A 13142-nucleotide genomic window follows, 5' to 3' on the forward strand; every position below is an offset into this window, starting at 1 on the left:
TTTCTTATACAGTAGCTTAAGTAGACTTGTGAATTATGGTTAAATCCTAATGGTTAGATATAGCCATTGTGGTGGGGGTTAAGGCCCTTGGCAGACGGGCGGGTGGGGAGTGTGTGAGTTGAGGGGGTGGGGGGCCCATCGGGACTTTTTGTGTATGGGCCCAGAAGTTGGTGCTACGGCCCTGGTCACAGTATTCAGACAGTTCGTACAGAGCGCGGATAAATGTCCCTCGCCCACGTGCTGCACTCTCTGGTTGAAACAGGCACGTTCATGGATGACGTTACGTCTCGGGATGATATAGGCATCAAACTTCGTCATAACTACATCAAACTGGTCTTCGCTTTCCCCCTCCTCAAATGTGAAAAAGCTCAATATGTTCTCCGCTTCCTTGCCGAGTGCATACACCAGCGTGCTCACTTGAACCGGACCGTCCTCCTTGTCCAGTTTAGTAGCCGTCCTGTAGCGGGAACGTCTTTTCTTCCAGTCAGGCCATTCCGCCGGTTTCTCAAAACAAAGACTCTCCGGTGGTTGAAACTTTGCCATTCTATCCCACTTCTGACACCATGTAATAAACGTATTAGTTCCTTCTTGAATAATGAGAGTTCGTTGTTGTAGTTGTAGCTTTTATTCACACAGTGCTCTCCCAACACATGTCACGGTCTTAACATAGACTCACGTAAATTGCCTGCCTCCTTTACGACTGTCGCAAAGCATCTCTTAAGCATGTCGCAATACACATTCTCTGACAAAAGGGATTAAATTAATCAAAGTGTAATAGTCATTTAATTGAAAAGCATGCAATACATTAGTTGATTCGTATTTTTAACACTTTTACAATTGTGAATGACTGAAAATGTATTTACAAATGCTATTTTACACAAATAATTTAGAAAAGAAATCAGGAATTTGAGGAAAAAGTGATAATTTAGAAGAAATAGTCGGATATTTTTAAAAGTCGACATTTAGAAGAAAAGAAAAAAAATAATTTTGAAGAAATAATTGTAAATTCAAAAAAGTTTGAAAAGAAAATAGAAAGGAAAAGAAATTGGGAGACAAAGTGTGAATTTTTGAAAGATTATTAGGGCTGCACGACGAAGGAGTTTAGTTTTGGGGTATTTCCTATTTCATGTCATAAAACCTAACCTCAACAGATCTTATTTCAGGCATCCCACCAAAAACCCTCTGACTTCAACACGAGGGACTCCTAATGCTAAAATGCTGACTTATTTCCAGGTTTTATGACTCATTCCTGCACCACTCTTTTGACTTATAGACTCAGTTTTGTGTGTATGTGTCTGCATATCCGCACTGGGTCTCTCGGTGGCGCTGCAGGTCGGCCCTGCGCAGGAAGCTGTGCTGACAGCAGGGGCAGCTGAAGGGCCGGTAGCTGCCGTGCTTTCTGCTGTGGGTGATGAGGTTGGAGCTCTGGCTGAAGCCTTTACCGCACACCTTGCACACGTGTGGTTTCTCACCTGAAGGGAGAAAGAACACAACGTTTCAGAGGAAGCGTGGGAGGATTATTGGAGAGTGGGCCCCTGGCCACCAACATTCAAAAGGCAACAACCTTTAGAAGCAATACAAAGACTTTATGTTTGTAAAGCTTCTGTTTGTTGTTGTTTTGTTTTGTGTCTCTGTTGTCATTTGTAGTCTAGTTGTAGTCAACTGCAGTCTGTTTGTAGTCAAGTTGAGTCTGTTTGTAGTCATGTTGAGTCTATTTGCAGTCAAGTTGAGTCTGTTTGCAGTCATGTTGAGTCGATTTGTAGTCATGTTGAGTCTATTTGCAGTCATGTTGAGTCTGTTTGTAGTCATGTTGAGTCTATTTAAAGTCATGTTGAGTCTATTTGTAGTCATGTTGAGTCTATTTGCAGTTAATTTTCATCTTTGTTTTTATTTGTGTCGCTTTGTGGTCATTTCTTCTGTGTCTTTTTGGTCGTTTGGCCCCTTTTCATAGTTGTTGTTCTCTCTATAGTCTCTTGGGTGTCTGTGTAGTTTTTTAAATGTGTTTTGTGTTCACTCACCTGTGTGTATGAAGGTGTGTTTCTTCATGTCTGACTTCTGGTGGAACCTCTTGCCGCAGTACTGACAGGGATAGGGCCTCGTGTCCGAGTGGATGAGCAGGTGTGTGGACAGAGTGGACGAGCGCTTGAACACCTTCCCGCACACCTTACAGCCAAAGTTACGCTCCTGAAATCACAAACACACGTTCGCACTGAAGCAGACACTCACACAAACCAATGTTTACTTCAGAAATTCTAATAACTCAAGTGTTGGCACTGAAATGTCTATTCTTGTAGGCTCAACTTGTTTTTTTTAACATTCAGGCATTAGTAAGTTATACTAACTGAAAATATGGAGACATTCACCAAACTCCCAAAAATGAATGGAAACTGTTCATGCACCATTTTTACATTCAAGCTTGGAAACAGAACCACATAAATCGATTAAACTCAGTAAACCTTTAAAAAAAGCAGCATCAGGGTTGCATTAGCTTATAAATTAACCTTTTTTTTACAACAATTTGAAATATTTCAGCGTTAATAAGAAGTAAAACCAGCACAAAATAAAATAAAGTGAGATTACTTTAGTTAAATGAGTAAAATATGGCACATTTTATAGATATTTTATTTGTTTTCAGTGTTGGATTAAAGTATTTCTGTTATATATTATTCATTCTGAGTGAGTACTGTACCTTAGCTGTACCATAGCTGCCTAGTGCTCTGAAGCCAAAGGGCACGGGGTCGCCGGTGGTGGGAGATAGTAAAGGAAGAGAGAGCGCGTTGTTAAGATGAGACTGAAGACCGCCTCCTGAGGTTAAATCATCTGAGAGAGACTGTGGGAGGAAGAAACCGTGAGAAATTACGACTATTTAAGGCAGGGGGGTCCAAACGTTTTTCACCGAGGGCCACATACAGAAAAATATACGGAGAGCTGGGCCACTTATAGAGACGAATATCGCCTCAAAAGTTAAGTTATAAGTTAGCAAATCAAATGTAGGTGAATAATGCTCAACACTTTCAAATGTTTTAAGGAAAAACAGCCTACATCCCGTCTGTCTGTAGGGTTCATTTATTCTGTTGGCAGCTCATTCCTTAAAACAGGAGCCTCAGACTGCTGATAATCAGAGTAAATATGAAGGTTACTTTTCAAGCTGGTTATAGAAATAAGTTATTGGGCTTTTTTTTATAAACTAAGATTAATAGAACATGTTTTAAATTTTAAATGACTGATTTTATTTGAAAAATGGGCTCATTAATATATCTGACGAGTACAATATAAGACGAGCAAAAGTTTAATTTGTGGGCCATATTGCATTATACTTTTAGAATTTGCAGAGGGCCGATTCAAAATGGCCTGCGGGCCGCATTTAGCCCCCGGGCCGTGGTTTGGACACCCCTGATTTAAGGTCTTTGCTTTAAATATGAAGCTACGGCTATCCAGGTTAGCTTAGCCTAGCATAAAGCTAGCATGACTTGCAGTTTTCACTGGTCATTGTGCCTCTCTTTACAGTCATTTTGAGTCTAATTGTAGTTAAATTGTGTCTCCTTGTGGTTGTTAGCTCAGTTGTATAGTCTTTAGGAGCTTTCTGCATCTCTTTTAGTCGCTTAATGTTCCTTTGTGGACACTTAGCTTCTTGGTATGCGGCTCTTTGAGTATAAAGCTTGTGTTAATTAGGGTTACTAATTTAAGCAATGACCTGTGCTAACCAACGATCACAAATTACCACCGAGATAAATCCAACTTGAACAGCAGAATGCTATATTGAGGAACAATTGCTTATGAAAATACGATTTTGCCCTATTTTAGCTCTGTTCAGCCGAAGTTAAGTGCTGCAGACCTTTTTTTTAAATCACCATTTAGATCATATAGTCTTTCCACAACAAGGAGAATAACTGCAACCAAACCCCTCAGTTTAAAATCACTGTCATTTTGCATTTATATTTAATTTAATAAGCCATTCCCTGCTCACTTATTGTAAATAAGGTCCTACTTTTGTGTTGTATTAGCTGCAATTCAGTCTTTTAATGGTGTTTCATTTGTCATCTTGTTTATTTTTCTACTATTTGTCACTTCTAATTATGTGCAATGCCTTGTTGTTCATGCTGCTGCACCGAAAAACATTTCTCAATCTGGGATTAATTTAGTATATTTTATCTTATCTTACTGAGACAACACCTACAGATGTTATTTTTCACACTCTCCTCCCTCTGCGGTGTCTCTCTCTCTCTGCCATGTTGCTAATTCTGCATCTTGGCAGTTACTTTTATCGTTGTTCACTCTGGTTTCTTCTTTCATAACCACAGCAGATAAAGACATGTGATGGTGCAGAAGCCTCCCACCTTCTTACAGAGCGGACACTCGCTGACGGGCGATCGGAGGTCAGTGTGTGAAGTGTGTTTCAGCAACATGAAGACCAGGCCCTCCAGGTGCCGCTCCCTCTCAGACGCCTGCAGAGGAACCTCTCTGCTCTCCGCTGTTTGGGGGAAAAAAGGAGGAGGAGGTTAATTGCATATCATTTCTAGATTCCTTTTGGGTCTTTCCTAGGCATTGTGTGCCCTTAAGTGGTCGGTTGTAGCCAAGCATTGCTCTTGAGTAAATGCTAAATGGACTGTACTTATACAGTGCTTTATCCAGTCTTCTCAACACCTCAAGCGCTTTACATTCTACAAGTGATTCACCCATTCACACCTCATTCATGCAGAGCAGCACCACTCGCTCAAGGGAAGATAACACTCACACACACTCACACACCGTTGGCCGACGGGAGCCACTCAGGGTTCAGTATCTTGATACATCGACATGTTGACTGCACGGGCTGGGATCGAACCAGCAACCTTCTGGTCAAATGACCCTCGCAGCCACAATTGCCAAGCACCAATGAGAGAGTATTTTCATTTTATGCTATTTATATTTCTAATTTACTACATTTATCTGACAGCTTTTACGGATTCAGATTATTAGCTAAATATAAAATCATCTAGTAAATAAACATATATAATGAATTAAAGATGAGCAGTGAGGATCAAACTAATGCATCAATCATCATCAGTCATTTTATATACGATACTAAAATGGATCATAAGATGTACTTTTCCCTTTGGGTACCAGTATTGATGACAAGCACAGTGACCACAAAGACCCTCAAAATGACTCTGAAGTGACATACGGCATGAACCAGAAAGGCTCGCGGCAACTCTGAAAAGGGACCAGAAAGAGACTGCTTCACCACGTCTTTCGTACCTGAAGGCCAGGGACCATGTGTGTGGGGGGGGCTGAGAGACGATGAGCAGGACAGAAAGTCTTTGACCCCCAGCATCGGGGACGAAGGAACCCTCCTCTCCGGTGCTCCCTCGGGCTGCTGACAGTGTTGTTTGTAGGATTCCTTTAAATGCACCAACAGGTGAGTCCTTTTGTTTCGGACGAGGAACGAGCGAGGCATGGTGGACTGAGGGAGGGAATGAGATATAATTAGACAAGAAAACAAGACCTAATGCCCCTTTTTTTTACTTGTAGAAGATTGTGAGGGGTTGCTCCGATGAATTCATTAACATTTCGGACCCTTTTGTCTCTTCTGTTAATGCCATTCCATCTCTGGACGAGCAGAAGGATATATTACTCCTCCATACACGTTGGTTACTCTTTGTATTTACATTTAGATGTGCACCGGCCGTATAGCTCCATTGGTAACACACACACACACACACACACACACACACACACACACACACACACACACACACACACACACACACACACACACACACACACACACACACGCACACACACACACACAGCTTCCTAGTTTCTACATTTTGTTTTGTGTGCCTATAATGAAGTTCTAGATTCATCTTCGTTATTTACTCATGCACTGCTGTTCTGATGACATTTGTTTATTCCTATTTATTCTTTACTGTTATTATTTAGATTTGTACTTCTTTGTTTGTTGTTTTTTTTTGTTTTGTTGCTAGGTGTTAATAAATACGTAAACTGGATGAACTATACGTGAGATTTCACAAAGGATATTAAGAATAAAACGGGTCTCTTGGGATATCTTATAAATATCCTACACGCAAAATCTGACGACCATTTCTATAAAATCTATATAATTGTAGTGTCTCTTTAGGCGCCTCACACGCTCGGATGCTGCACACCTGCTGCTTCAGGTTCAGTTATAATGCCGGCCTGAGGTTTCCTTAGCAAACACCTGCAGAAACTGAGGGTAACTGGCTGTGGGGCTGACTGAAAAACATATAAACTGACAAGCTCTATACTCCCATTAAAGCTGCATGCATGCATTTAGATGAAGAGCATAATTATTTAGAATTTAAGAGAAGGTATGGCCACATAACCAGTGTTAAATGCATTACGTGTACCGTGGCAATTCATTCTTAAAACCGCCTTAAAATATGTTGATTTGCACTAGATATTAGATCATACGATAGGATAAGATACACCTCAATTATTCAGGTGTTTGTGCAGCAAAAGCAATAAGAAATAAAAGGGTAATTAGAGTAAAAAATGTCTAAATAACAGCTTTAATTGAATATACAGCAATAGGATGAATATGTACAGATAGGAATATGATGTATAAACATGTCTGTGTGCGAGTGTGATTTAAAAAGTAGGTCAATTCTTTATATTTGGCAACAAAATATTAGCAAACACATTTCCCCAAACTGTTGCAATTAAATGATGCAGATTTTTTATAAAACATCTGCAGTAAAGAGGATTTATGTGAGTGAAATAGTATAAAATAATATCCTTTACAACTTCAATAGAAGTCATAGTGTGAGGACTGATTCATGCTGTAGTGGAGGCGTTTAAGTATCAACTTTTGATATTAAATTAACACATTAAATAAAACATTTATACTTTAAATAAGACAGATTTGGCTGAGTGGCTGATCTTACCTCTGTAGTGCGCAGCTGAGGGTTGAAAAGGTTTCTTCTTTGTTGGTAACGTCCTCTTTCTCCTTCTCACACCCATCCACTGATGACATGGCAAAGAGAGATTGGATTTGATTTTGAAAAGGCTGCTAAGGATTGTGGGACTTTGGAGGCGGAAAATACCCAGTAAGTTGATGATTATACCAAATGTATTAAAAAAAAAGTGAAATATCTTCTTTGTTTTGGGGGTTTTACATCTGATTGCCACCCTTATTCTGAGAAGCAAATTTCTATAAAAGCATGAAACCTGTGCTACTGTGGGACGAATACACTTGATAGATGGACTTTTCATGTGGGAGGTGAATACACTGAGCTTCTTTTGGAAAGTTTGAATGTCATCACCCGTGTGAACATGAGAACCTTTGAGTGCCAACGTACACTGTATTTATAAAGTGTGATGCTCATGGTAAAATAAAGAGGAGCTAAAATCGCTGAGTCATCGCCCTCTATCACCGTAGAAAAAACCATAACCATTTAAATTGAAGACGCAGAATGAAACATAGTGCAAGACAGATCGGAAATGAAGAAACTCCCTGGGCTAAAACCTTGAACAAATTATTCATCTTTAGATTTGTGTATTTAATCAAATATATCAAGAGAACCTATTGTGGTCATTTTTAGGTTCATATCAGTATGTAGTGTCTCTCCTGGGACATGTCTCCATGCTTTAATGTTCAGAAAGCTCTTTATTTTCTCATACTGCCTGTGCTGCAGCACTTCTTTTCACCCTCTGTCTGAAACCAGAGCCCAGTCTGAATACTGAGAAAAAAGTCAAATTCTGGAGTTACATTTTTTTTTAAAGTCAAATTATATTTTTTGTAAAAGAGTGAAATTCTGCCTTATCAATAACAAAAATACATACCTAAAATATTCATATACTCTACTGGAGATTTAATTAAGAAATACATATAAATATTCAAAATATATTAGTAACATTTGTAGAAAATAAGAGACAAAAACTGGAAAACATTTGAAATAAACGTGAGAGAAAAGTCTGAAAATTATTATGGAAAATATAATAAATCAGTGTATAAAGGAGGTCAAATAAGCATAATCTGAAACAGTAGTGAAATGCAGGAATTGTTAGCTGACCGGCTCCGTTTAGAGATGTCCCGCCCCTTAGCCCATCACGTACAATGTGTTGGAGCGCTATCCAATAGGAGCGTGAGTGTTACATAATGATGTCACTTTTTCAAGTAAACAAAGGAGTCAAATGAAGGGTGTTTGGGAGAGCAACTCGTTCTAAAGGGAACATATAGATTTTAGCCTTTGCAGACCATTTACATGCACTGAAACCTATAATAACACACTACAGGAAAGGGAAACTCAAAACGCACATTAAGGTCTCTTTAAGATAAGACACCAGCCTGGCTTCAACAAAGTTTCTTACAAATTTGTTGGCAAGTGTGAATCTGACCTCAGATTGAAATCAGATCATGAAGGGACCCTTAAGAACTATCAACTCAATGCATTTCTCAAAGTGGCTTCATTCTGCAAATGTCTCATTTGACTCCTGGTGTCAGCAGTGAAGCTGAGCGTTTCTTGATGTGCGCGAAGAGAGGCACATCGGTGTGGTTGGTGTGGTGGGGGGCTTTCAGCTTTCTCCCGGGGGCTCGTTCGCAGCGCAGGGAGCTGAGACGGGATGGTGGGTTCGGTGGGTTTCTGCCTCACTTGTTTCGGGGGGTTCAGGGGCTTCTTGTTCCCCTCATGGTGGGTATGAACCTGCCTTTCTAGGAACCTGAAACTCGGAGGGGGGGGGTTGCCAGGAGTGTGCCTGTAAGTTCATTTTCCGTTTGCTTTGTTTCTGATGTTCCATGACCGTATTTAAAGTTCTTGAATCTGACTTTGTGCGGTATCACGTGGGAAGAAAGAAGTATTTCATGCTATTACATGATAATACGTTGAATATGTCCGTCAATAAATGCAACCTAAAATAACAAATACTCAAGTTAACTATCTCCTTAAAGAGCCTGATCTCATGTCACACAAATCACTGAGACGCTGTATCTTTAAAAGAAGAACATAAAACATTATTTCGCTCAGAAAAAATAATTTATTCATAAGAAATAGATTTTAAAAATGTGCTTAATTCAGTTTATTCAAGGGTTTTTCTCCTGCGACTTTATCTGGTCTATTATAAAGTTGCTTAGGGTGTCTAATGTTGGTGAACATGGTTAGATACTGATGTATACGTACTTTTATTTTGTAGTTAATGTTGAAACCCTCAAGATTTTAGCAGAGGTGTACTTGTACTTGAGTAAAAGTAGAAGTACTCAGATCTTGTACTTGAGTAAAAGTAAAAGTACTCAGATCTTGTACTTGAGTAAAAGTAAAAGTACTCAGGTCTTGTTCTTGAGTAAAGTAGAAGTACTCAGGTCTTGTACTTGAGTAAAAGTAAAAGTACTCAGATCTTGTACTTGAGTAAAGTAGAAGTACTCAGATCTTGTACTTGAGTAAAGTAGAAGTACTCAGATCTTGTACTTGAGTAAAAGTAAAAGTACTCAGATCTTGTACTTGAGTAAAAAAGAAGTACTCAGATCTTGTACTTGAGTAAAAGTAAAAGTACTCAGATCTTGTACTTGAGTAAAAAAGAAGTACTCAGGTCTTGTACTTGAGTAAAAGTAAAAGTACTCAGATCTTGTACTTGAGTAAAGTAGAAGTACTCAGATCTTGTACTTGAGTAAAGTAGAAGTACTCAGATCTTGTACTTGAGTAAAAGTAAAAGTACTCAGGTCTTGTTCTTGAGTAAAGTAGAAGTACTCAGGTCTTGTACTTGAGTAAAAGTAAAAGTACTCAGATCTTGTACTTGAGTAAAGTAGAAGTACTCAGGTCTTGTTCTTGAGTAAAGTAGAAGTACTCAGGTCTTGTACTTGAGTAAAAGTAAAAGTACTCAGATCTTGTACTTGAGTAAAGTAGAAGTACTCAGGTCTTGTACTTGAGTAAAGTAGAAGTACTCAGGTCTTGTACTTGAGTAAAGTAGAAGTACTCAGATCTTGTGCTTGAGTAAAGTAGAAGTACTCAGATCTTGTACTTGAGTAAAGTAGAAGTACTCAGATCTTGTACTTGAGTAAAAAAGAAGTACTCAGGTCTTGTACTTGAGTAAAGTAGAAGTACTCAGGTCTTGTACTTGAGTAAAAAAGAAGTACTCAGGTCTTGTACTTGAGTAAAGTAGAAGTACTCAGATCTTGTACTTGAGTAAAGTAGAAGTACTCAGATCTTGTACTTGAGTAAAGTAGAAGTACTCAGATCTTGTGCTTGAGTAAAGTAGAAGTACTCAGGTCTTGTTCTTGAGTAAAGTAGAAGTACTCAGGTCTTGTTCTTGAGTAAAGTAGAAGTACTCAGGTCTTGTACTTGAGTAAAGAAGAAGTACTCAGATCTTGTACTTGAGTAAAGTAGAAGTACCAGAGTGTAGGAATACTCTGTCACAGTGAAAGTATTCTAAATGTTCCTCCAGTGAAAGTAGAAAGTACTCTCCTCTAAATGTACTTAAAGTAGCGACAGTAAAAGTAGTCATTGTCTGATTGGTCCATTTCAGAATAATATCTCTGATATGTTTTATAATGATTGATCATTAAAGTGTTCTCAGAGCTGGTAAAGGTGCAGCTAGTTTGAATGGCTTTGTATACTGCAGGGTAGCTGCTGGATTTACTGCAGGTGAACTACAGTCTGATTTAAGGGCTGATTATATTTACCATCATTAATCCTAATCTGCCTAGCAACTAAAGGAGTAAATAATTGTAGAGGAGTAGAAGTACACCATTTACCTCTGAATTGTAGTGGAGTAAAAGTACAAGTACCTCAAAATTGTACTTAATTACAGTATTTAGTGAATACTGAGTTCTGTCACACATATCACACACCATCATGACAGTTGTTACTGCATGCTTAAATGCTAATTATTGTAATATATATTTATATTGAGAAAGGTTTGCACTTACCAGTAGTCATAAAAAAACTGGTAATGATTAGTATCAATTGATTTATCGTATATTTCTGCCAATTAAGACACAAAGTACCTCTAATTTTAAACCCAGTGATGAACTTTCTCAACATGAATCTGGTAAAAATACCGTTGGTGTTTGTAATACAATCAGTGACATAATTAGATGAAGTGGATCAGCGATGAATTAAAGCATCTGATAACAGGCCGCAGTCTCATGTCTTGGTTATTATCTGTGGCTGATGGTGGTTTCAGAGAGAGAAAGGCTGTGCCACTTTCTTTCTCACGGCAGACTACTTCTCTATCTCGCTGTCTCCAGTTTGCCCCCACCCACCCGTTCTACACTCATTTCCTCATCCCTTTTCATCTTTTTCTCACCTCGGTTGGCGAAAGAGCAAAGGTCAGGGACAGTGCAGGACTTTCTTTTTCTCTGTGAGGCGAGAAGAAGGAAGTCTTAGCTAAATGTACGCATATGTTTTTCCACTCTGAAGAGCCATTCTTTTCTCTTTTTCATACATCCAAGTTTATTATAGCTGACCTGTTCCAAACCCAGAGGAGGAAGAAGTACTCAGATAAACTTAGCTCTTAAAATACTCTGAAAAAAAGTCATTTAAAGTGCGAAAAGTGACTAAAGTAACAGTACCGAAGCCTTATCAGCTAATTGTACTTACAGTCTCATAAGTAAAAGTACTCAATATGCATAAATAAATACATCAATATTTATTAACCTGTTTTTATCACTAGCATATACATGTGAGGGCATTTAGTTTGTCTGTGTGGCACCAATCTTAGACTCTATTGGTCATAGGGTTTTAAATATATGAAGTGGAGTAAAAGTATAAAGTAGCTTTCAATGGAAATACTCAAGTAAAGTACAATTCAGTACTCATGTATGGTACTTGAGTAAATGTTACTTTTCACCAACCAATGTTTAGATTGATTAAATAAATACTAAGGACCATTTAGTTGTAGGGTTATTTAGTTTTAGGGTATTTGGTGTGTTTGTATGTGTCAACACTTCCTGTTTAGTGTCTGAAACCCGCTTATTTTCAAGCTTCAGATCGATTATCAAAGTGTCCTATTCACAAACCTCCATTCTGTGTCTTGATTTAACTTATAATATATGAAAACACAAAAAGACAGTGATAAGAAAAATAGAGAGGCTTTGCTTAACAGGATGTACAAACAACACATTTACATATACACACATCCAGTAGCCATGGGAACTGTGCAACACTCAATATCACACATATCACAGGGTCATGTTCAAGATCAAGAGCCATAACAACTGTGCCTTCCACTAAACAGGAAACGCACTCGCTGAGGTATTTCGTCTTCTATGTTACAACACCTACCTACTCTTTTCAATCAATTGCCATCAGATTGAAAACCTCACAGATTCAGATTAAAACCAATCGTGGTGTTTTCCATGAAAGACGTAACCGAGATAAAGCATTTTGTGGTCAGTTTAGTTGAATTAGGTGTATGAGTATGTTGCGTAGTTGACTGCCAAGCCCACGTAAGAAAGCTAATAACGAGGTGTTGGTGGTGAAACTGGTGGTGGGAATGAAGACATGACATTTTTGAAAAATTCAGTCGACTGATGGGCATCCCCACTCCCACACACTGCCAAATCATTGAGATGTGTATCATGATGCAGGGTGACGGAGCGCCTAGAGGGTGTGAGAACTACCAAGTGGGATGGTACCCAAGCTAGCTGCCGCCTACGTCTGTTGTGAAGAGAGGGGGAGCCTGAACGTACAACCACTGACTGTACTACAGTATACTCATTAACAATACAAGAAGAATACAATTAGCTATTTATTATTAAGCTAACCGCTAATATAAGCTTTAATATAGCTAAAACAAGTATTAGCTATAATTGAGCTAATATTTGCCATTAGCCCAAGTCGGGCAGGTATCATTGTTTCTATTTAAGATTGATTTAATTGTATACATGGACCTTGTTCATACTAACATAACATGCCATAATATTATACTGTAATCATATCCACCTTGACCGACATGCTAGCAGCTCTGTGAAGCTGTACTTAGGCACAGCAGTATTTGAGCTAAATGCTAACGTCAGCATGCTACTGTAACAAGATCACAATGACAGAATGTCACTGTTTAGGCAGGAATGAGTCCTTAGACCTGGTAATAAGTCAGCTCTTCATCCCTAAGTCGATGGCTTTTTGAACGTTGCCTGAATAAGGACTGTGGTGAACGTCACACATTAGCCACCTTTAGCTTAGCGA

General features: G+C 38.8%; 1 protein-coding gene across 2 annotated transcripts; it reads right to left on the reverse strand.

Moving 5' to 3' along the window:
• Positions 1-639: 639 nt before the first annotated feature.
• Positions 640-6972, reverse strand: LOC134878551 (zinc finger protein sens-like). Of its 2 annotated transcripts, XM_063904648.1 has the most exons (6): positions 6909-6972; positions 5239-5443; positions 4338-4471; positions 2690-2830; positions 2019-2184; positions 640-1472 (listed from the first exon to the last, which is right to left on the reverse strand). In XM_063904648.1, exons 2-6 carry the CDS (start codon positions 5435-5437, stop codon positions 1276-1278), a joined length of 837 nt encoding a protein of 278 aa, XP_063760718.1. In that variant the 5' UTR covers positions 5438-5443; positions 6909-6972; the 3' UTR covers positions 640-1275. The 2 variants fall into 2 exon arrangements, with proteins under 2 accessions (XP_063760718.1, XP_063760720.1); XM_063904650.1 differs by lacking the exon at positions 2690-2830.
• Between the last annotated feature and the right edge of the window lie 6170 nt (positions 6973-13142).

The sequence above is a fragment of the Eleginops maclovinus genome, chromosome 16, assembly GCF_036324505.1.
Source record: "Eleginops maclovinus isolate JMC-PN-2008 ecotype Puerto Natales chromosome 16, JC_Emac_rtc_rv5, whole genome shotgun sequence".
NCBI classification, from domain to species: domain Eukaryota; kingdom Metazoa; phylum Chordata; class Actinopteri; order Perciformes; family Eleginopidae; genus Eleginops; species Eleginops maclovinus.